This window comes from Mus caroli, unplaced genomic scaffold (assembly GCF_978045245.1).
Source record: "Mus caroli unplaced genomic scaffold, Mus_caroli_1 scaffold_16, whole genome shotgun sequence".
Classification (NCBI taxonomy): domain Eukaryota; kingdom Metazoa; phylum Chordata; class Mammalia; order Rodentia; family Muridae; genus Mus; species Mus caroli.
Genome location: NW_028227271.1, coordinates 92,549,316 through 92,575,593, shown reverse-complemented (window position 1 = coordinate 92,575,593; position 26,278 = coordinate 92,549,316). Strand labels below are relative to the sequence as shown.

General features: G+C 41.5%; 1 protein-coding gene across 6 annotated transcripts in view; it reads right to left on the bottom strand.

The window, feature by feature from the left end:
• Npr3 (natriuretic peptide receptor 3) overlaps positions 1-26,278 on the bottom strand; it is a 69,081-nt gene that overhangs the window by 34,520 nt on the left and 8,283 nt on the right. For all 6 annotated transcript variants that reach the window (XM_029469835.2, XM_029469833.2, XM_029469836.2 and 3 more), the window contains 2 exons: positions 21,141-21,263; positions 8,004-8,170 (listed from right to left, as the gene is read on the bottom strand). In XM_029469835.2, the coding sequence (XP_029325695.1) occupies positions 8,004-8,170; positions 21,141-21,255 (282 nt within the window). In that variant the 5' untranslated portion in view covers positions 21,256-21,263. The remainder of the gene's footprint in view (positions 1-8,003; positions 8,171-21,140; positions 21,264-26,278) is intronic.

Sequence of the window (26,278 nt, the reverse complement as noted above, 5' to 3'; positions counted from 1 at the left end):
CTACCTTGATTGATTATGAAATTATGACAAAGCATCAATTACAAAATTAGCCCCAACTTTAGATAAATGAAAAGAAAATAATATATACTCTAAAAGTGGTGGAAGGGATACCAGGAAAATTAGTCTCTGTGCCCAAGAACCAAAGACAAAGTGCTGTTTTGAAATGTAGATCCACTCAAACAAGCAAAAAGTATGGAGGTTTTCCTTTGTCTTTCTTATTACTAATCTCTTTTTGTTTTTTTCTTGAAGACAGCATGTACTGGCTAGTTTTGTGTCAACTTGACACAGCTGGAGTTATCACAGAGAAAGGAGCTTCAGTTGAGGAAATGCCTCTATGAGATCCAACTGTAAAGCATTTTCTCAATTAGTGATCAAGGGGGAAAGGCCCCATGTTGGTGGGACCACCTCTGGGCTGGTAGTCTTGGTTCTATAAGAGAGCAGGCTGAGCAAGCCAGGGGAGACAAGCCAGTAAAGAACATCCCTCCATGGCCTCTGCATCAGCTCCTGCTTCCTGACCTGCTTGAGTTCCAGTCCTGACTTCCTTGGTGATGAACAGCAGTATGGAAGTGTAAGCCAAATAAACCCTTTCCTCCCCAACTTGCTTCTTGGTCATGATGTTTGTGCAGGAATAGAAACCCTGACTAAGACACAGCATCTTCTACATAGTCTTGGCTGGTCTGGAATTCATTATATTGCCCCGGTTGACCTGGAACTTGTAGTGATCTTCCTGCCCTGGTTTCTCAAGTACCAGGATCATGGACATGTACCACCAAACCCACCAAGAAAGCTTTTGAAAATTAAATATATAACAGACATTTTCAAATTCAGTAGTTTGGAAAATAAAGTTAGAAAAATCTCTCAGAAAGGAAAAGAAAAAGGCAGAAGTAGAACTAACACTTGCTTTGACAGCATTTGTACTAGAAGATGAGACAGAAAATATCAGGACCAGCTAAGGATGACTAACACTCAGCTCTAAAATTTATGGAAGGAGGGTATGACATCAAGATTTTTAAATACACACACCAAGTCCAGCACAGTGGCTCATATCTGTAATCTCAGCACTTGGGAAGCTAAGACAATAAACTTGCCACAGTTCTACAGTCTTCAATACATAAAGAATTCCAACCTACCCAGGGCTACAGTGCAAGACCCTATTCCCCCAAAATATTTTTTTAAAAGGGGGGAATAAACAAACACACATCAGGACATTAAACTACAATTTTATACCCAGCTAAACTGTCAACTTAATGTTGACATTATTATTAATATAATACAAAATGTTGCATAATATAAAAAGTATTAAAAACTTTTTCTAATTGATGCTCTTTTCCTTCAAAACAAGAATTTTAAGAATCAAAAAGGAGAAGTGATATCCAAGAAAAGGATCATGCAATACAAGAAAGAACTAAAAGACAGTTCCAAACTGATGTTAAAAAAAGAAATTACTCCAAACTGGAGTAGAAAGATAAGGTTAAAAATATTAATGTCATTACATAAAACCCTTTATTAAGGGACTAAAATAAAATAGTAAGAACTATGTGAAAGCAAATAAGATAACAGTCATTAAACTCCAGAGAAGGTACAGAAGAAACAACATGTGCTCATAAAACAACATATGATTATGCTGTAAATGTTTACACAAGCATAATAGGAAAAAAATCTCTGAATATAATTCTTTTAGCTTTTTTCAAGCTTTATTTTATGAAAACATTTTTAACGAGAAAAAAATTATTAAGCAGAGAAAGGAATGTGTCAAATAATGTCATCTTTTTCCATTTCAGGAATTAAGATATAGTATCAAAATTTTACTATCAAGAATAACAACATAAATAATCAATTTGAAAAGCATATAGACAATATCAGGGAAAACATTAACAATAATCAACTCTGTGTAGTCATGAGCACAGAAGGGAGGAGACAGGGAGCAATTTATGTCCGTCTGTAATCCTTATGGTACTGTAAATGTACTGCTTAATTGAATGTATTACTTTTTTCATTCATTGTATCATGCCCTTTCAATCTGGAAATCTATGATATTTTTATTTAAACATCAGGAAAAGAAGGTGAAGTTCACCCAAGGGGAAAGCCAACTGTTAAAGTTCCAGCTGGTGAATAGGTCTTAAAGTGCCAAATACAATAGGAAGAATGGATCAAGGCCAGGAGTGGGATTTACAGGAAGGAGAACCCAGGGATGCTGCCAGAGCCAAAAAAAGTGTCTTCAACTTTGGCTCACCCGGTCCTAAGAAATAGTCATGAGAACAGCAGGTCTTGGAAAGTCAGCTGACTCACTAGTGCAGAATGAATGAATGTGTGAGAAGTGAGCAGGTCAGTGAGTATCTATCTCATCTCAGAAGTAAAACTAATGGGTTCTCTAATATAAGACTAGATAGTACTTTAGCTTTTTCTTCATTTTTTTTTCTGGGGTAATTTTTTTTCAGTGTAATCATGCACAAATATTGTTCTTACTCATGAAAATAAACATGGCTTGGGACAATAATTGAATGGTATACTGTCCAGCTGCAGCCATGATCTAGCCCAGTGGTTCTCATCTCTTTTCTACGTGGATCACACAGGTGAAACACTGACTCCTGTCTCCAAATATAAATACCGTGCACTTGCAAAGTCTGTAATTATAGAAGTTAACACACAGTGAGGCAAGAAACCTTCATCCCCTTAAAGCTCCTATGGAAACCTGACAGCCTGTGAAAGGGCCCTCGTCTCCACCATTCTGCGGGAGACAAGGACCATCCACACATTATGGTGCTAAAGGTACAGGACATTTTCTGTGAACTGACACGGAAACGCAACTTTTTTGGGACCTCAGAGCTCAAGGTTGTGGGTATTTTCCTCTTGCTCATGAGATTTTAGAGGATCAGGATGCCATCTGGGAGCACACATTTTCCAGGATCAGGTTCACAGTTATGCTCCCCGGAGAACTCAATAAACAGTATCTGATGATCAAGAAAATGATGTCTTACATGTGGGCAAAGGGTGACTGCAGCTGAAAAGGACAGTGAATCTTTGCACATTTTATCAAGTATGTGAGAGAGTAAAGGGAAACTGATATGTTAAAAAAATAAAAGTGTGTACTTTGGCCTGGTGAGTACAGAGGGAAAAAGGAAATACTTCAGCCTGCCAGGCTCACACAGAGGGCCTGATACACTTAATCTTTGGGTCATAAGTTTGCCTCCTTATTGGGCACATTGTTGTTAAGAGGATCAGACTGATGTAGTGGAAAAAGAAAGTCACTGGCCCAGGAGTCAAGGGATGCGACTAATCTCAGCTTGGCCACCATACAGCGCATTCTAAAACCAAATACCAGCACTCCGGTCTTGGAACCACTCCTAGGGCAGAGTGCTCGGCAGCGCCATTAAGATGCCCTTGAGTGAGAGCCACTGCACATGTAGGGGACCCAGTACAAACCAATTGGTGGAGACCAGGCAGGCACTTGGCAAAACCTTTTCTGAGCCAGGCCTCAAGCCCCAGAGGCCTCTCCAATGCAACATTTGTTCTCAATTTGCATTTACCAGTGACCCCAAGTGGTCTTCAGAACCCCTGTTTTGAACTCTTTTACTACCCTGACACCATCTCCATTTGTGAAGCTGAATTTTTTTTTCTTTTTGTTCCTAAGGAGGTCCCATTCACAGAACTTATTGCTGATGAGCATTGTTGACAAACACATATACTGGAAAGGGTTTTTGGCTATTTGGAGGAGAAGAGGTCAGGGTTGGTGTCTTCCCATTATAGCAATTAAAATTAATAAATAAATGTAAGAACAATACAGATTGAGTATCCTCGAAACTTTAAGTGCTGGCGTGACATCACAAATAGAAACCTCCTCCTATCTTGTGGTGGCTTGCAGTCAAAAGGCAGGGGCAGTTAGGACAGTGTACAAAATTATATCTTCAATCCACATGTCTAAGGTATCTAGGAACCAGTATATTTTGCAGTTAGACTTGGATTCTACATCCCAAATAATGTGTGTTTGAATATTTATCAAAATTGAAAACAAATCTGAAACCCCAAATACTTATGATCCTAAGCATTTCAGGCAAGGGATACTCTTTAAAAAGAAAGCATTTAACTGGGGGCTTGCTTACAGTTTCAGAGATTTAGTCTGTTATTACCATGGCAGAGAGCATGCATTACCCTGGAGCCAGTAGCTTAAAGCTACATTCTGATGTGTAGACAGACAGAGAGAGAGAAAGAGAGAGAGAGAGAGAGAGAGAGAGAGAGAGAGAGAGAGAGAGAGAGAGAGAGAGAGAGAGAGAAAGCCTGACATGGGCTTTTGAAACTTAAGTCGCAGCCCCAGTGACACACTTCCTCCAAAGAGGCTCCACCTACTCTGATAAGGCCACGGCTCCTAATCCTTCTAATCCTTTCAAATAGTGCCACTCTCCAGTAATCAAGCATTCAAAACTATAAGCACTCAAATACATATGGGGCCCATTCTTATCAAACCACCACACACAGCAATGGGGAAACAAACTAATATATAACCTTGTAACAGAATAAAGAATCTGGTTATCACAATAAGCATAGAGCCAAGTATGGCAGGCAACACCTATAATCCCAGCACATGAGAGTTTGAGGCAGGAACATTGGGAATTCAAAGACATTTTTCACTATATAGTGAGATCAAAGCTAGCTTGAGTTACATGAGATCCTGTCTCAAAAAGTGAAAAGGAAACAAAAAACATATCAAAGCATTGGATGGAATTCAAACATAAAAATCTACACAGGCGATAAAGCACAGAGCTTACCACACACACGAGCATAAGGAAGGAAGAATCTTGAGTGTGCTGAGTGAACTATATCAGTGCTAATAACCTGGCTGCACATATAATAATAATAATAACCTTATCTTACACATAATTTTCCCAGGTGCTACCAGGAGGGGAACTGTACATTCTCTGTATAGCATCTTACACTCCATTTCTCACCTTTTCCCTTTATTTTTGTGAATTTCACCCATATAGACAATGAAAAATTATCCTATCTACCTCCCACCTTCCTCCAGTCTTCTTATATCCTCTGAACATGCCCATTCCCAACTTCATGTCTTCTGGGTTTTTTGTTTGGTTGGTTTTGTTTTTTTTTTTAATAAGCCACTAATCCCAGTTATCATTGTCCACATGTACACAAGTGAGGGCCACGCTCTGGAGCCTGGAAAACTTGCCTGTGACCACATCCTCAGTAAGCAATGACTGTCTTTCCCCTGTTTTTCTCAATTAAATTTTTAATTTTTTTAAAGGGAGCAACTTATGGAAATAAAGATCAATTTTATAAAAACAAAACTGTATGAATTGGGGCTAGCTATGTGTCTCACTCGGTTGGTAGTGTCCTTACTGTAAAAGCTTTGAGGGCCTGGTTTCAACCTCTAGCAACCATGCAAAAGATCCAGGTATAGCAGCACACACCTGTAATCCCAGATTAGGAAAGGCAGAAGCAGAATGATCCCCGGGGACTGCTGCCCCGCTGACTAGCTGGATCAATAAGCACCAGGTTCCAGGAGAAACTGCCTCAGTAAGTAAGATGGGGAGGGAGGGAGACACCCTACATTGACCACTGGCCTCAACATACATGTATACACATGTACACACATTTGTGCACATATATGCTCACATATACACTTATAAAAATTAAATTAATCCATCCAAGTTTAAGCAAAAACTGTAAAATCATTGTGCTACTAAAATAGTCAGATAATTTTACTGTTTAAGAAGTATTGTTTCTCTGTCTTTCTAGTGTTGCAGTGTAGCTTGTAAAAAAGAAAAAAAAATAATTGCATCTATTTTCATTTTTGGAAAGCTCAAAGCCTTTCCAGGGGTGCTAGCAACAAGCTAATATGGATGTGACTCTAATAACTATAAAATTGAATCTGGGATATCATTCAATTTGCAATCCTAAAGCAAAGCTCCAGAGGTGCAAGGTCTTTCCTCACCCTGGTCCAGGCAATCCTTAATGCTGGCGCCATCGTTATTTCAGTCATGCTGAGAAAGTACGTCATTTTTAAAGAGCAGAAAACCTTACCAAAGAAATAAAATAAAAGGGGATTCCTCGATCTGAGATACTGTCTCAACCCCCTATATTAAGCACCGTGTTTCACGCATCGGTCAAACAAAATGATGTCCTCTGCGGTGACACCAACAGATAAGAAATCTGTTCCATTTTAAAGCTCAGACGATTCAATACCTTATTGGGATCCTCACTGGTGCCGCAAAAGCTTTAATTTATTATAACTTATTTTCATTCAGTAAACTTAATTTAATATTTAATTCAGTTCAATAAAACTTTAATTTAGCAGAAGACGCATCAGCAGAAGCATTAAGAAGCAGAAGCGTGCTTCTTAATGTAAAAGGAAACAAATCAGAACCTACCCAGAAGTCACGTGATTATCTGGGGGACCGCATAGTTGCTGGGTATGAGATGAAGACGGGCGCAGAATCCACACGAGGCTCTATGAAGTTATGTTCTATGCAAACAGACACGCCCATGAATGCAAACCTGAGAAGGTAAAGAACCTGGAGCAAAGCTGTCCAAGTGATGCCCGAGACTGATGAAGCTCCGCCCACTGTACTGCTCTACTGCCCATCCTCGGAGCGGAGCACAGGCTCTGGACCCTAGTTCCCTTGCTCTCCCACAACTCAGCTCATCCACCTGTGTGGACTAGCCTTATAAGCAACTGTGCTCAAACGCTACATGGAAAGGAAGGGTGGTGGGTTGGGTGGTGGGTTTGACTCCCAGAATTGAAAAAAAAAAAAAAAAGCAAAATGAATATATCTTCAGAATTAGAGTAAATTAGAGTAAATATAATAACCTCAATTCTACTTAAAATTGTAAATTTTACTTATTTTAAAAGTCAGCATGGAAAGGCAGTATTAATAATTCACATATGCAGATACGCTTGAAAATACTAGAATTAGAAAAACACTGAATCGTTGTCATAGCAATGTCTTCTTCATGTGAGTTTGCTTGCACTACAATTAAAATGAGATTTAGCTTTCTGAACGAGAATAATTGCTAATCCAGGATGTCCAGAAAGTCTATTGAGAAGCCCCCTGTCCATTGTATCTCACTATGTCAGACAGCATACGAGGAAGAAATTGAACTTTAACAACTTCAGAAAGGAAGCCAGACAAAACGACACTATGGCTCAGCTTTCAAATCGTAGTTAATATGGACTATTAGGTGAAATAATATAGAGGTGTTCATTAAATACCTTTATATTTTCATTATTGGCAGGGAAGCAAAAACAGACCAGCACACCCACCTCAGCCCACTAACTCAAAAGCTCATCCTACCCAGAGAGTTGGTTGCCCCATTGGGTTCCCACTGTGAACATTTCAGAAACATCACTAACTATGCCAAAGGCTGCTGAACAATAGCAACCAGGGAGGAGCTTGACCCTTAGCCCGGGCTGAGCTTCTTTAAAATGCATTAGTAACAAAAACATTGCTGGAGTGGGAAGCCTTAGAACACCCAAGGAGGAAGCAGCTTGCCTCAGAGGAGAAAACTCCACTGTTTGTGAGAGACCGGAACAGACCAACCAAGAAGAGGACATGGATTGTGCAAAGAAAGAGCCTCCAAACCCTAAAATATCTTCTGCCACCAAGCCTTGGACAAATTAGCCCATGCAAAGCCCAGGCACTCCTTCAACTGCCTCCCCTGCCTCCCGTAACACCCTCCTAGCTTAGCAAATGGTGGGAGTCTACAGACACCCTGTTCTGCATCACAGGTCCCTGGGAAAAGGCAGTTTTCCACCCTTTGGCAGTTGCATAGGAGACGTGTAAGTGAATCGCAGGAACGATGATGGGGGCGGGGGGTTGGGGAGACGAAAAGTGGCCAGGAAAAAAAAGACAGACACGGGAGGCAACAGCGACGCTCAGACTTGAACTCGGAATTTTTGAATGGCTCAGAATGGGCCACTTTGTCACCTCTGGTTTAATTAGAAGCCTGTTTTCAGGATGCTGGAGGGCGGAGGCTCATAATCAAGTACTTACGTAATCCTCCTCATTGAGCCCTTGTTTCTCAACAGAACTTTTCACCTCCATGGAAAACTTCTCAAACTCGGGTTTCACGGTCCTCAGTAGGGTGACTGTTTGGAGGGATGAGTATGCTTGTTTAGCTTCAGTGTCGTGTTTGTCTCCTCTCCTCCACGAGCCATCTCCTACGGGAGAAAGGAAAATATTTATAATTCCAAGCCAGTCACCAGAAAGAGGCCATTCTGTCTTTTCCACTGCAGTGTGTCCCTACATGGGACCTTTGGCAGCAGAGGCAAGAGGTATTGTCATAGTTTTGCGCTTAGGTATAAGATGACAATGTCAAAATCATTAAAGGAGAAGCTGTCTCTTCGGACACATGTTCCTTTGAAATGTGAGAGAGACAGAGAAGCTCTGTTGATGTAATTGCCTTATAATAACCATGGAAGTGCAATTGTCAGCCCCCCGGAACTGCGGCACTGTGGAAGCAAAGGGAAGTTTTTGTTCCTTTTCCATTCACACTTACTTTCCATTATGAGTGTGTTTGTGTGTATGTACGAATCTATCTATCTATCTATCTATCTATCTATCTATCCATCATCTATCTATTATTTATCTATCAATATCTGTCAAATATCTACAATCCATTATGGAAATGAACCAAGTCACTAGTGTGGCTGAACAAGCATAATGCTATTTGAGTCTGGAATGGCAGGTTACAATAAAGCAAGAAGATAGATTACATACAAAGTTAGTACTGTTAAAAGTTGGAGGTTAGTGATACATCTTTCATCTTTCCAGGATGAAAAGGGCAGATTTGAGGGCTTATATCTGCACAGTATTGGCAAGGTCACCAAAATTATTAAACAATGTTAAACCAGTGTGTAAAAATCATGAATATTTTGAGTACACATACAACAATACTAAAAGATACATGATAAGTAGATAGATAGATAGATAGATAGATAGATAGATAGATAGATAGATAGATACATAGATACATAGATACATAGATACATAGATACATAGATAGATACATAGATAGATACATAGATAGATACATAGATAGATACATAGATACATAGATAGATGATAGATAGATACATAGATAGGTACATAGATACATAGATTCATGCATACATAGATAAATAGATAGATACATAGATTCATGCATACATACATACATACATACATACATACATACATACAAACACAGGGGATGGAAGGATGATAAGTATCTTGAACACTTTGTATGCATAAACTCTGAAAATATCCTTTCTACTTGACAGATGAGGAAACTGAAGCACAGAGACAATGAGCAGCCTGCTGCTTCACAGCTGCGGCCTCACAAAAGTGAAGGCTGATCAGCTGGGGAAGTCGCATTCTCTCCTCTTGATTTCATTTTGGTGGCTTGAAGGGTCCCAAAAGACAAGATGGACTTTTACCTCATGAAAAGAATAAGCTACCCTCCAGATGGGTCATCATTACCGATTCTACAACTCTCTGGAAACAAGAGAGCAGCCCAGTAGAGTACCACCTAAGTTAGCTGTGCTCCGTAAGCCCCAGTCTGCATCGACAGCTTGAACCTAACAGCTCAGGAGCAAGGGGACCTCTGGCACCTCATGGGACCTCTGAGCATAAGGACAGATCTGTGGTACTCACTCTACAAGTCCAGAAGTCCACTAAAGAATGACTGTTTCTGGAATCACCAGCACAGCTTGAGCCAGGTGCATCTGACTGAACTGTGTGCATATGTGCACAACTCTATAATAGCCATAGAGGACATCATAGATGTCTTCCAGGGTCTCTGCCAAATTTGAAAATGAGATTTAAACCATGTAAACAACCAAATAGCCTCCTATAGTAGTTGGGGACTGAAAAAAAACAAAGCAAAGAGAAGAAGTAACAAGCTCCTAGCAGGAGCCATCTCATGTGAAGACAAGGAGTTAGTTGGTCTGGTCCTAAATGTGTAAATAGGATTTTAACAGTTATAGAAGATGGTGGAAAGGCATGTCTAAGACCCTGGAAGACATCTATGATGTCCTTTATGGCTATTATAGAGTTGTGCACATATGCACACAGTTCAGTCAGATGCATCTGGCTCAAGCTGTGCTGGTGATTCCAGAGACAGTCACACAGCACTGGGAAAAGGTACAAGTGTGATAGTATCCAGCAGGCAGTGAGTGGAAGATGGATCTCAGTCTGGAAGATGAGAAAAGACAGAGTGGAGAGTGTGTTTGTGGAAACATCTGTCTCATCACAATCCTAATAATAGCAGCCATTAATTAATTGGTTACTATGTCCAGGAGCTACTTAGAGATAAATAAGACAGAGCTGATAACATAGTTCATTAAAGACTAAATCTGTGTTCAATCATCACAAAATTCAATTCAAGCCACTAAACAAAATTTGACAAAATTCATCCTCCCTCTTCTTCCTCTTCTTCTTCCTCTTCTATGATTTTTCCCAAAGTCTTCAGAGACAACAGCCTAAAAGAAGCCATGCCTTGCTCTGGAACCAGTGAGCGAGCTCAGAAGGGTACTCAGTACCCAAGACCCAGACAGTGTTGCAGTCATTAGCCATGAATGACCCCCAAAGCCCAAGAGATCCCGTGGAGGAACCTACTTCCTATAGACATTCAGTAAGTACTTACTGAATAACTTTCTTGTTTTCCATTGCATTTCTTTTTAATCTTGTGCATATGTGCACGCTCTACATACCCATGACACAGAGACGGGAAGACAGCAGTTTATCTCCTCAAACTACAGTTTCAGGGGATTGTGAACAGCCAGATATGAATGCTGAGAATCTAACTCAGATCATCTGTAAGAGCAAAATACACTCTTAACTTCTGAGCTATCGCATCGCTCTAGGCCCCACTGACTCAGTTTCTGGTTGAGTCAAAGTGTCAAGATCTGCTGAAGCTAAGATAAGACATGATGCTTCCCTTCCATACATGAATGCCTACATTTGGTCCCCAGACTAAGTTTAAGAAGGCGCAAGTAGGCATGCATAAAAATTCTGATGTTTTTAGACAAAGATAGTTATAGTCTTTCATCAATGGAGACGAGTTTGGTTTTCTTCAGGGACTTAAGACAAATTCTTAGCCTTGTGGACTTTTATGCTATCTTAGAAAATATATGCAAAACTAGAACAGCAATAATCTCAGTAAATAAAAGAGGAAGAATATAGTTTTCAAAACTGAGTGAAATCCAGTCTAATAATGCCAGCAAGCATGACCTAAAATATAACTCTAGAGGCTTGTTTTCTAGAAAAATGTAGAAATTATGATGCTTACTAAGTTCAAACCAACCTAAGTAGGTATCTGTTCACAACGATAACCTCTTCTGCCGTGAGCTCTTCTCCCACACTGGGGCTGTTGGACCCAAAGAAAGCAAAGGTTGATTTGGCGTGGTGTTCCATCAGTGGGGACGAATTTAATTCAGCAGACAACTAGGTGCCTCTGGAGATTTACGAGCAGAACGGAAGAATGGCAGGAGAGGCGCATGCCTTAGGAAATAGCAGTGGATTAGAGTGGGGAGACATTGAACATTTGCAGCCACAGTAATCCAGGCAAGAGGTTAAGAGAGGTCATCTGCGGGAAAGCACATGCCAAAAACACCAAGCGGCCCTCGAGGAGGCCAAGCTCACCAAGAACTTTTCTGTTTTCTTTCTCTCTTTTTTTTTTCTTTACTTTTCTTCTCTTCTGTTCTCTTCTCTCTCGCTCTCTCTCTCTCTCTTTTTCTCTCTCCCTCTCTTGGCATTTTGATATGATAGTACATGTTTTCAAAAATATAAATATGTTCCTACTTTTAGAATCATTAAAAAGAAATCACACCCATGAGAATGGAAACAAGATAAGTGTACAAGAGGAATTCCCAAACTCTACAGTGACTGGGGAGGGACAGTCAATGGAGAGGGAGATGAAACACAAATGGAATCGAGGAGAAGAATAATAGTGATCCTTAGATGAAAAAGCAGAGTGAAGGAGAGAAGGAGAGGAAGAAATGGTAGTGTTGGTTAGTGTCACTGCAGATCCAAAGTGACTTCAGAAGGCCCAAAGGCCACCACCAGGCTAAAGGTTGGAAACAAGTCTGAAGCCAGAGAGAATATGGCTAAAAAAGACACTAGATGTCAGTCCTACACAAATCAGGGTTGGAGCCCAGGGGTTACCTGCCCTAAAGAAGAACATGCAGGATGAGAAGGAGTGTGGGCTATGCACAGACTGTTGTTAGTGAGCAGGAATAGTTACAGGAGATACAGAGGCACTAATAGAACTAGAAACGTAACAGAGGCCTCGAAACCAGAAGTGTAAAATTTCAGGAAAGGAATAGTTAGAAACCTCCCTGGGCTGCCTGGGAGCTACATCATCCCAGGTGGCAGCCACCAGCAGCATGTATTATTTAAACTCAAGTGAACTGAAAAATTCAGCTCCTTCACCACCTTTGCCACATCTCAAGTATTCAATAGTCAGCCATGTGTGGCATGTGACCAGTGGCTACCCTAGCAACACAAAATAGATTGTGGCTATCCCAGTGTGGTAGTGTATACCTATAATGCTTAGATTCAGAGGGCGAGGCTAAAGGAAGACGAGTTTGAGGCCAGTCTGGGCAATTAGGCAAGGCCATGTGCAAAAAAGATGAGAGTCGTGGAACAAGATGGGGAAGGAAAGAGAGAAAGAAGAGGAGGAAGGAGGGAGGTAGAGAGGGAGGGAGGGGGAGGGAGGAAGGGAAGAAGAGAAGGAGAAAGGAAGGGATGGAAGGAAGGAAGGAGGAAGGAAGGAAGGAAGGAAGGAAGGAAGGAAGGAAGGAAGGAAGGGGAAGGAAGCGAGGGGGAAACATAGGAAGGAAGTAGGCGGTACTATAATAGGAAGTGCCATTAAACTGTGTTATTTGGAGGCATGGCCGTCACCAAGGCTAAAAATTTTGTCAAGAAAGCTACTTGTGACCTTGAGGGAATGACTTTCAGGAGAGAGGTGGGTATTAATGTTATTTTTTAAATTATGTGTGTATTGATGATATTTAATTACCAACTTGGCACAGCCTATAATCATCTGGGAATGAAGTCTCAATTAGAGCTGTTGCAGGTGGCATCGTTTCTGGGACCCGAAGTCTGGATTGTGTATGAGTGAGAGCTGCGCACCAGCATGTGGCATCAATTCACTGATCTGTGCTCTTGGCTGAGAATGTCATGTGACAAGCTACTCTAAATTCCTGTCTCTGACTTCCCAACAATGTCAGGTTATTTTATCACAGCAAGAGGAAACAAAAATTATGTGAGTGTGTGTGAGTGTCTGTCTGTCTGTCCATGTGAGCGGAGGCGTACATGTGTGTAGGTGTGAATGTCTATGCACACCTGCGCATGTGTGAATGCCAGGAGGTGACATCGAAACCCCTAAGACCTGAATTCACAGGCACATTCGGGATGCCCGGCTTGTTGTGTGGGTACCGGGATCTCAGCCCCATGATTGGCTGGAAGAGCTTTGAAGCGCTGAGCCACCACCTCAGCCCTCAGTGCTGTATTTCCACAACTGTTCTGATGAAGAAATTAAGAAGAAAAAGAAGTCTGCTCCTGAGAGGCAGGGTAGAAAAGAAGATGGCTCTTCATCATCACTTCGGAGTAAGGGAAAGCATGCATTTTGCCTTGATTTGTTTAAGTTTAACATTAAATTAATATTAAATAATAAATCAGGAACTCGGGCTTGCACTGAGTGAAGAAAATCAAGAATATGTATGAAAGGGAAGGCAGCCCATGCTCAGCAGTTCTGAAGCCAGGATGGTGGCCCCAAAGACTGCTGCCTTTGCTCCAATAATTGGAACATCCTGCAACTCCCAACACCTACCAACCACTGAACACGCAGTAGGCCTTCAAGGGGGTATCACAGAATCTGCCCAAGAACTGAGTGCCTGACATTACCCTAGGCTGCCTGCCAACCTCTGTGGTTCTTCAGATCTGATAGCTATCAATAAAAGAATAGCCCTCATCTTGCCTCATGTCGCCCATTACCCACAGTCCCAGTGTCTCACAGGGCCAGGAGCTAGGTTCCCAGGCACACCCATCAATATTCCGCAGGTCTCTGTAGAGCTGCTTTACCTGCAGCCTAGAATCCTTCAATCCTCATAGCAATTTCAAAGACTGAAAGCCGATGCTTACAGATGAGGAAGCCACGGATCCAGGTGATTGATCCTAGAAACAGGAGCAAATGCAAACCAGGGCCAGACGCTTAAGCCTCGTTCAACCTGTGTGCAGCTCCTCAAAGCTGTAGCATCCCGAGATTTAAGCCTGCACGAGCAGTGCACAACACATAGATATAAAAGAAAACAGTAACACAGCAAACCCAGGAGAAACCCCAACACGCTGCCAGGCAACCACTACAGCCAAAGGAATCTATAAGAATTCCTTTCTTTTCTCTCTTTGTTCCAAATTGACTTTAATGTGCCTATATCACCTTTACAAGCATTATAAATGCAATCCCTCCTTATGTTGTCTGTGTTTGACTCTACTCGAAACCTCACCTGAGTTCCTGCTGTCTGAGTTCTCAAGAAGGCAAAGTGAGTGCAGCAATAGTCCTGGTGCTGCAGCTGGGATTGTGCAGTACCTTCCCACTTCCTTACCTTTGGAGAGGGTAATAAGGAGGCTAATATGACCAGAGAGAAACGCCATGCTGGTAGATACTACAAAAAACATCTGTAAGACAATACTATCATCTACTCTAGACTTTTTTTTTTTTTTTTTTTTTTTTTTTGGTTTTTCGAGACAGGGTTTCTCTGTATAGTCCTGGCTGTCCTGGAACTCACTTTGTAGACCAGGCTGGCCTCGAACTCAGAAATCCGCCTGCCTCTGCCTCCCAAGTGCTGGGATTAAAGGCGTGCGCCACCACGCCCGGTTAAATCTCTTCGAACACTTTCATTCCCCCAGATTGTACTATACACTATACACTGAACTCTGGTCGCCCAGATTGTACTATACACTATACACTGAACTCTGGTCCCCCAGATTGTACTATACACTATACACTGAACTCTGGTCCCCCAGATTGTACTATACACTATATACTGAACCCTGGTCCCCCAGATTGTACTGTACACTATACACTGAACTCTGGTCGCCCAGATTGTACTATACACTATACACTGAACTCTGGTCGCCATGAAATTTGGGCAGGTCTGGAGGTGCTTCTGAGGGCTCACCAAGATTGAGACATTCAATAGTCATAGAAAATAGACACACTGTCAACTGTGTTTTCTAAAACAGATGACCATCCTCTAGAACAGCCATTCTGAACCTTTGGATCATGACCTCTTTGAGGTCTTGTTATCAGATATCCTACATATCAGATATTTACATCACGATTCATAACTGTAACAAAATTACTGTTACAGAGTATCAATGAAATGGTTTTATGGTTGGGGGTCGCCACAAGATGAGGAACTGTGTTTAAAGGGGTGCAGCCTTAGGAAGGCTGAGGACCTCTGTTCTAGAACAAATATACAGATTGTGTGAAGAACCATAGGGGACACTGGGTGTCAAAGAACCTTTGTGGGATCATGGCTCTGATAATGGGGGGTTAGATTATCAAAGAAGACCCTTGTAATGATACTCCAGAATGGAAGTTCGGATGATTCTGCCCACTGGATGGTGCCACTGGTCACTTCCGCTCTGAGGAAAAAGATGCTTCCGGATCTATGGAGGACACAGAAAGGCAACGCACTACTACCGCCAACCTTCCTCCATCCTTCCTCCCAGAATCCCACACTAGCTCTGATACTGAGGAGTCCAACAGAGAATACAATTTCCAACTATATCCAAGGGTAGCCGACCCCATACAACCAGAAGTGGAGTAGAGCTTCCCCTGGTAGCCAACAAAAACAACCGAGCCAGCAGGAAGGTTCTCCTCTCATCTGCTATTCTCAACCTGGTTAAACCAGAGCTAAGGAATGACCTGTGGAGTCCTCGTGATCACAATCTTTGATATGGGAAACGGAGACAGGAAACCTAAACTATCTGTAACACTAATGATCTTGGGGAATCGGATCCCTACCCTGGACTTCTCACAGACGGAGCTCTTTCAGGTACACGGAACCTTTATGTGTGCATCACTGTAGTTGAGTGTAGTGATTATTCAGTTACAGGTATAACTCATAATGCACACAACCCTTTAGGGTGGGTTAGCTGCAAGTCAGTGAATGTAGTTAGCAGAACGGATCACCTGAAATGTGTACATAAAGCAGACATCAAAGGTTTGACAACTTAACTACAACTTTTAACATTCCGTGAGCAGTAGTCAAAGCAAACTAAGATTAATAATGGGAGTGACAAATATTTGTTAAATACTTACTATGCTTCATACAATCTGCTGGGTAGTTAGCTCAAATCCCTCGTGTGTTTATCTGTTTCTCAGCCTGGTGAGTCACTAGAACAGACTAAGGCTGCTGAGGACGGCAGATTAACTCACTTTTTCAAGATTAAGGTTGTAGTTGTTAACTCTTAGGTCTTAGCAGTCAAGAGTTAGTAGATAGGAAAGTCCCTCAGGCTAATTGAGACCAGAGCCCAAAGCCTGAACAAATGTACAGTGAAAAAAAAAAAAAAAAAAAAGAAAGAAAATCAGATTTAATCAGAAACATCAAGTATTCATTGTGATTTGTGTGAAACCATTTTGCGATTAAATTTTCAAGAAAATGAAAACTGGAGCTAGAGAGATGGTTTGGCAGTTAAGAACCCTGGCTGCTCTCACAGAGGACCTGAATTTAGTGCTCAGCCCCACATGGTGGTTCACAGCTAGATGCTCTCTTCTGCCCTCTGTGGGCACTAAGCACACAGGTGGTACACATGCATACATGCCAGGCCACACCCATTTAAACAAAAAGGAAGAAATTTAAAACAATGAAAAAGAAAACAAAACTTGAACCCATGGAATAAGGTTTTTAACATATAAATAACTTAATTATTTAAAGTAATTAATTTTGCCCAGGCATGGTGTCATACACTTTTAATGCCAGCACTTGGAAGACAGTCCAGAGGACCCCTGTAAGTTTAAAGCTAACCTGGTCTAGCTGTTACAGGAAAGCCAGGGCCTACATAGAAAGATACTGGCTTAAAATAAAATAAAATAAAATAAAATAAAATAAAATAAAATAAAGTGGTTAATTTTATGTTTCTAAAATTTTAAATATAATTTTTAAATGTGTATATTAAAAATAAAACTGGAGGGACTGCTGAAGAGATGACACAGAATAAAGAGCACTGGCTGCTCCTTCAGAGAACTCAGGTTTGGTTCCCAGCACCCACATGACAGATCACAACTGTCTGTAACCCCAGCTCCAGGGAACCCTGTGCCTTCTCTGGCCTCCTCAGGCACCCACCAGGCACACAAGTGGTACACGGGCACACATGCAGACCAAAAAAAAAAAAAAAACCCTATACACATAAAATATAATAAAAATTGAAAAAAAATTCCTAAATAAAAATGGGTTTCAACAAAGGCTCAGTAAGTAAAGGCAGCTGCTACCCAGTCTGGATGACCTGCACTCAGCCCTAGAACTCACACAAAAGCAGGAGAAACCATTCTGTAAAGACGTCATCTGACCTCCACGTGCACACAACAGGCGTCCATACACACACACCACAACAGGTGGGCATACACACACACCACTCACACACACATATCACTCTCTCACACACACACACACCACAACAGGTACACACACACACATACCACTCACACACACATATCACTCTCTCTCTCTCTCTCTCTCTCTCTCACACACACACACACACACCACTCACACACACATATCACTCTCTCTCTCTCTCTCACACACACACACACACCACAACAGGTGGGCATACACACATACCACTTACACATACATATCACACTCTCTCTCTCTCTCTCTCTCTCTCTCTCTCTCTCTCTCTCTCACACACACACACACACACACACACACACACACACCACTCACAAACACATATCACTCTCTCTCACACACACACACACACTACAACAAGTACACACACACACATACCACTCACACACACATATCACTCTCTCTCTCTCTCTCACACACACACACACACACACACCACTCACACACACATATCACTCTCTCTCTCTCTCACACACACACACACACACACCACAACAGGTGGGCATACACACATACCACTCACACATACATATCACACTCACTCTCTCTCTCTCTCTCTCTCTCTCTCTCTCTCTCTCTCTCTCTCTCTCACACACACACACACACACACACCACTCACAAACACATATCACTCTCTCTCTCTCTCTCACACACACACACACACACACACCACAACAGGTGGGCATACACACATACCACTCACACATACATATCACACTCACTCTCTCTCTCTCTCTCTCTCTCTCTCACACACACACACACACACACACACACACACACCACTCACAAACACATATCACTCTCTCTCACACACACACACACTACAACAAGTACACACACACACATACCACTCACACACACATATCACTCTCTCATGCACACACACACACCACTCACACACACATATCACTCTCTCTCTTTCTCACACACACACATCACTCACTCACACACATACATACACACACAGAAAAACAGATTTTAAAAAATTAAAACTACAGAAACTTTGCTTATGGACATAAAATAAATTCTGATAAATAGATAAATAGTTATATTTTGAAAAACTGATAGAGGATACAGAAATTTTCATCATTGGTATATAAAAATATAAGTTGGTAAAACCTATGTATGGGAAACGGTGCCAATTCCTAGCAATGCTTGCATATAACCATTAAGCCAGTGTTATGCCTCTAGAGATTTATACTACGTAATATATATGTCTAAAGTATATGACTGTAAGTGTCTACATACATCAGACTATTCAGCATATTCTGTTCCTAATAACAGAAGGCTGAAAGCAGTGTTAAGAAATAGAGATTAATTAAAGGTATACTATACATTTGTACCATAATGTTATCATTTTATTGAAAATTATTCTTGAGAAGTATACCTACATATAATAGACCATATATATTTCTAAGAAATCACAATGTAACTTTTTGTTGGAGTTGCAGAATTTTTAAAAATATTTTCCACATTTTCTGTAACGCTCGTGTATATATAAGAGGGTAAAGCCACACAAGTTTTATCTGTAAAAGAAAGCAATCCTAGCAGTAACACCTGCATCCATTAATACATGCGTAATGCATGCAAACGTGCTTGTCTGTTCGCAGCATGTGTTCTGACACATCACTTAAAATTCTGTATTTCCGTATTTCTCCTTGTAAGACAGAATTGATAGTTTAACCTTTAACCTGCTTCAATCCCTGTGTTAAAGAACTCAGTGCTACAACCGCTGGTATAACAATATTCTGGCCTTAAGTCAATAAATGAGAACAACATTCCACTTAACAGAACAGAGGGAAGGAGGGACAGACCAGAACGCTAGTGAGTCGGGTGAAATCCTGTATTCCTCCTGCGAGCACCACGCCCGCCTTGCAGTCCACCACAGGAAGCAGTGGTTACTTTTGTCTCATCAACTTTTCTTTATCCCCGGGAGAAGTGTGTTATATTATCTGTATATACACAACAATCACTGCTTAAGTAAACCAGGAAACCGGGGCAGGAAACCATGGCGAATGTTTAAAGGCTTGGATCCTATCTAAATAACTATATATCATCAGCAAGCACTCGGAAGTGGAGCTCGCCATAAACACGCCATCTGTAATCTGCATGTTTACCACTCTAAGGCTGTGTAGCTTTGAGCAGACATTGTGTGTGTTTGAGAAAAATGTCCTATAGTCCTGAAATGACTACTTTCACGAGAGTCCTAACTACCATGGAAGGAACAGGCTTTGGATTTGTGATCAAGCTGAGCCCCTTAGCATTCTTCCATTACATAGGTGCTAAAGAGCAGCTCAGCAGTTAAGAGTTCTGGCTGCTCTCCCAGAGAACTCAGATTCAAGTCCCAGCATCCACATGGAAGCTCACAACGGTTTGTAACACTAGTTCCCAGGCTATGCAACGCCCTCTTCTGGCCTCCTTGGACAATGCACACATGTGATGCACAGACAAACATGCAGGCAAAACACCCAAATAGGTACAAATAAATACTTATTTTAATTTTTAAAAACCAATCCTTACCCAAGGAGCTGAAGGGGTCTGCAACCCTATAGGTGGAACAACAATATGAACTAACCAGTACCCCAGAGCTCATGTCTCTAGCTGCATATGTAGCAGAAGATGGCCTAGTCGGCCATCATTGGGAAGAGAGGCCCCTTGGTCTTGCAAACTTTATATGCCCCAGTACAGGGGAATGCCAGGGCCAACAAGTGGGAGTGGGTGGGTATGGGAGCAGGGCGGGGCGGGGGGCGTAGGAGACTTTCAGGATAGCACTTGGAATGTAAATGAAGAAAATATCTAATTAAAAATTGAAAAAAAAAGAAAAGAATCCTTTATTACACAGACCCTGGGAGTTTCCTAAGTCCATTATAAGGAATCACAGATGTCTTTGCCTATATCTCTGCGGCTCATGAAATTCTACTTAAGAGAGGATTAAGATGTAGTAAACTACAGGGAAGGGGAGTTAGGAACGAAGACTTCCACATGCTTTTATCTCAACTTGCAATGATGGTCATTTTCTTTTGTGCTGCTGCCTCTAAAACCACGTGTGTAATATGAGTGCATATTATACATAGTCACATACAATCATATACTAAAAGTTTTATGAAACAATGCGTGCTAACTTTGGCAACACCTTGGCATAACCTATCCTACAACATTATGTTCTAATCTGTTCCTGCTACCTAAAATCCTACCCCAAATTGCACCTAAATTATTCCAACAGTCCACCACGGCCATGACATCTGGTGTCTGCGCATACATTCCTGTGGAGTTAGGAATGGGCTACATTGATGCACACAGAACTTCCTTACTCCCAATGGATCCTCAGAAAAGATGAAAAGCTTGAGAACCCATGAGGCACCATGTATGGGAGTGCCCAGAATCACAAATTTCCAGAATCAAATATGGCTCCAGAGGTAACTGAAAGCTATGAAATCTATGGACCTCACTAAAGCTCTCTCACTCCTCTTTCTGACACGTTGACAGGGTCGGAGAAGCCGGAAACAGTTACCGTAGGAAGAACTGTTGAAGAGTTCAATGTTGAAGAAAGCGTAGTCTCCACTGGTCATGCCGTGTCTGTGCACTGCCAACATGATTCTCCGAATGGTGTCACCACTGGCACACATGATCACCACTGGGGAGAGAAACAAAGCGTTAGTCACCCACACACAGCAGGAGGAATGCAGGCCAAACAGCCAGGGGACAGCAGGTGCAGAACAGGTCATCTACATAGTCTTGAATAGCTCCTCACAAACTACCTAATACATGGTCACCACTTATCCACAGGAAGGACATTCACACATCCCGTGGGATTCCCAAAAGTTAGGTAGAAAAACATACTATGGTTTTTTTCCTAAACATACATACCTATGATAAAACTTAACTTCTAAGTCAGACACTGTGACAGATTAATAATGGTAACTAATAATAAAATAGAACAATTATAATGACATACTACAACAAAAGTAACTTGAAACTTACAAATTGTTGGTATTGTAGAAATTTTCATTTAAAATTTTCAAACTACAATTGGCTATGAGCAGCTAAATCCTAAGATGAAGCCATATCTAAAAAGGGACAAAGGGAAATACATAATTTTAACTCAAAAAAAAATAGCAAATAGCGCCAAAACCATGTGATAGGAGCCAACAACACAGATACAACAGCCTCTGGATAGAACACAGAGAGGACCAGAAATTATACAAATAGGCAGAGTGCGTCTGGTCAGGATGAAGCAGCTACAAACCCAAACCTAGAAGACCCTAGGATGAATGACCTATCTGTACTCCTTAAAATACTCAACTTAATGAGGAACCAAGGCAGGCTCATAAAACATACTAAACAGCAAGAGACTTACAATAAGAGAAAACTAAAAGCAATGCATGCTACTCAGATGGATTCTGGATCTTAAAATACAAGCCAAAGATCTTCTATAAAAGCATCAAGAGACAGCTGATGAAATTTGACTGAAGGTAACCAGGTGGCAGGATATGTTTGCATTAAAGCTCTTGTTTTATGACTATTGCTGTAGTTATGTATGAAAACGGCCTTGTTCTTCAGTGTTTTTGAGAAGTCTTGGGATATGAGTTAGCCCATAGAGTCCTTGCCCAGAGTGCTCAGAGCCATGGGGTTGATCCCCAGCATCACATAAAACTGGGTGCAGTGGTAGACACCTGCAATCTCAGTGCTGTGTGGGTCATCCTTGAAATACTAGGCCAGTCTGTGTTAAATGAGACTTTGCCTCCAAAACAAATTTGTTTAGAAGTATTGAAGCATGATCCTGAAAATTATCCTTGAAGCTTTCATAAGTTAATATTTACATTATCTTCATTTGTATGTTTACACAGACACATACCAGTAGTGTTCACACACATGTATGCACATACACACACACACACACACACACACACACACAAACACCGTCAGTATTCTATCAGTTTGTAGTCACACTGTCAAATGTAAGAGACCTTAAGCATTTTTAAGAGATTGTTTCCCATGACCTACGAAAGACACGGGCTACAGTGACGTAGGGGGGACTTGGCCACTGTCTAGTCAAGCTGATGGTTCTTGGCTCACAGACCCCATGATCAGGAGAACTGTACTTTCCTCTTACACAGAATGAGAGGAGGCCCACAGAGGCCTGGGTGCTATAAATTGCCTTACCATGCTTCATGCCAGCCCTCTGAGATGTGTGTGCTCTTTGTAAAAGTATAGGTGCCGAAAGACATAAAACAAATTGCAGTCTGTGCCTGAACAGCCTTGGTATGCTGCATGAAAGTCTGGGCTCCTACTGATATGTCTGTCATTCACTGCACACATTAGCTCAGAGAGCCAGGATCTGACTGACATTTTTAACTACAGAAGGGCTTCATGCACACGATAAAAGCACTAGAAAACACAGTTTTGAGACAATACAAAGCACCTGTAACCTGTATGTGTGAGGGTAGGTGTTGTTTCTTTTGGAATTATAATTATACATCTGGGATTTAAAAAAAAAAAGTCCCAAAATGTCTCAATAAAGAAGATCTCAAAGAAACTCCTAATTATCAATTTGGGCCCTCATTTTAGATCAAACTCCTTTAATGGAAAATCACAAGCAGGGTATCTCATAAAACAGCTAATACATAAATTGCTCAAGCCGGACAAGTTCAAAGAGCATGGATTTCAAGAATGGGCCTCTCCAGAGGGATCCGTGAGGCCCCGATTGGCTGTCTACTAAGGAACTCTTATCAACTTGTATCAACTGATCAGAGTTCAATGTCTCTCAATAGCTACATGTAGAAACTGATTCTGCTGGCACAGTGGGCAAACAGCCTACACGATATTCATAAATAGATTATCAGAACTGCAGATTGCTTAACTCCCATGGGGGCCAGAATGGTCATGAATACAGGTCATTCAATACGGCCTCTATCTAGGCACACTAACTGGGGAACCAAATTATAAGCAGAAAGATGCTACAGAGGAGAGAACATGAATCAGAGAAGCAGGTGGGGTGACTCAAGTATCCAAAGGCACCAAGCGTTAATCCTAAGTATCCTTTTGAGAGCTATACCTGCCCTAGGATAGAACAGACTGTACCCTGAGGCCAGAGAACTGGCATCCCTAAGTCCTGGACAGAATCTGATCCTCCTCCTCCTCCTCCTCCTCCTGCTCCTGCTCCTCCTCCTCCTCCTCCTCCTTCTCCTCCTCCTCCTCCTTCTCCTCCTCCTCCTCCTCCCTCTTTTTACACATTCCTGTTTTGCCTCTTTAGCTCTTCCCTACTTCTATCTACCATGGCTTCTGACGAAATTTTCTTGAAGTGTTACTACCCATTTGTGACTGAGAAAGGATATTAGACAGTGCCATTTGTCTACCTACTTAGACTTTCACACTTCTCAATATTTTCCATTTTGTGTCAAGTATATAGTTTGGTCAAAACATAAATAAATAATAAATAAATAAATAAATAAATAAATAAATAAATAAATAAAACCTCTTTCCCAAGGTCAGGTGCAGGACATTGTTTCTCTCAAGTAATCCAAATCCATAACACACATTATCATCATCACCATCATCATCTAGTTTTAATTCAAGTAGAAGCAACACCACGTCATATCACTGATTACCACCAACAGAGCCGTCAGAATAAATAGCCCTGGTTTTTTACGGTGTACCTTAACCTTTCACGGTTGAGTCATTCATGCCTAGTTGAACTGTGGGTACTTTTAGCAAACTTTCCTTTATGTAATTTATTGGAAGTCTTGAAATATTTTTTCTGAGATAATTTTCTGTTCCTATTCATATTTCACCATTTTATACAGTAACCGAATTACATCGTTAACAAGCACAAGGGACGTAAGAGGAGCAGGTACAACTTAGGAAGTGCACGGAAATGTGCAGAAGTGTGTCACATGAGGAAAACGCAATCGCTCCCCAGACCTCCCAGCAGTAGGCAAGACTAACCGAGAAACGGGGTCAGCCAATCCTCCTGTACAAGTGGGAGTCAATGCACACTGCTTCTGTTGTATTAATATGTATTTCAATATATAAACAACAACTGTTTTTAGACAGCTTCTCTCTGTGTAACCCTGTTCTGTCCTAAAACTTACTCTATAGAACAGGCTGCAAATCACATCACAGAAATCCACCTGCCTTTGCCTTGCATGTGCCACCATGCCTGGTCTTAATCATAACTCTTTATTTGAGATCAAAACATTACACTTCAGAAAAAAAGGATAATACGGATGTTACGTGCTTCTTGGTAACATTTTTAACCTGTCCCACTTTAACTTGTGACATTAGATGTCATCTTTCCCCATCTGGGTGCCACACTGTCCCCCATAAATGCCTTCTCATTACTGCAGCATGTTCTTCTAGTCATAGGGGTTGGGCACACAGGGATGGCTCTAAGTGTTAATTAAGAGAGCTAATCACATTCCAAGTGGTGCCTAGACACACATGTTATGGTAAATCTCCTTTCCCTGCCCTTGGACTTCCATTGAGAAAGCTTCCAATGGGTTAGCATCCCTCTTCTCTCAAGGAGCTCCCATTTGTCCCAGCAAGAGGGAACGTAACAAATTATCTCATTGATGCATCTAGAAGAGCAGGGGAAGTATGCTAGGTTCTTTCTTCAGAGCATGGTGAGCCTTGTGCTGCATACTGAAAGTGTGATCACACAAATTAAAAATGTGACATAGGAGCTGGGGGATTGGCTCAATGTTTAAGAGCACTTCTTGTTATTGCAAAGGACCCAGGTTCGATCCCCAGCACCCACGTGGAAGCTCATCACCTCCTCCAGCACCAGAGAACCAGGCATATATGTGATACACTGACATACATTCAGGCAAAAAACTCATACACATAAAATAATAAAAATAAATCTAGAAAGAAAATGAATGCAGTAGTAACTTTGGAGAGCAGGCAAAGGGCATTTTTCTTAAAGAGGACAAAAAGGGGGGGGCAAAAAATGTAAAGAATCAGCCAGATGGTCTGACATCAAGTTTAAAATATACACTAAATATTAAGGAAATAAAATCATCAAAGAAATAATTCAAGAAACTTTCTTAGAGTTAAAAGACATGGGTTTCTGATACACCCCACAGACCCAAAGAAGTTAAACAAAAAGAAAGGCTCGAGTGAGGATGCTTGAATACCACTTAGAAGGGAGAACAAAATAGTCACGGATTGCAGACAGAGGGAGAGACCTGGGTGGAAGAGGGTAGGGGGGGGGAAAAGGGGGACAGGATCAGGTATGGGGAGAGACAGGAGAGAGGACCAAAGGGCCAAGAGAATGAGTGGAAATCTGCAGCTGCTGGGGATGGAGGGGGAAGGGGGAATGTCTAGAAAGTTCCAGAAACCTGGGAAGGGGCAGGCTCTCACGACTTAATGTGGATGACCTTAGCTGAAATGCACAACAGTAGGGATATGGAACCTGAAGAGACCCCCTCTAGTAGCCAAACAGGACCCCCAGTGGAGGGATGAGAACACCAACTCACCTACAAAATGTTCGACCCAAAATTAAAAGAAATGCAGGGGCAAAAATGGAGCAGAGACTGAAGGAATGGCTGAGCAGTTGACTGGCCCAACTAGGGATCTATCCCATGAATGGGCACCAATCCCTGACTATTACTGATGCTATGTTGTGCTTGCAGACAGGGGCGTGGCATG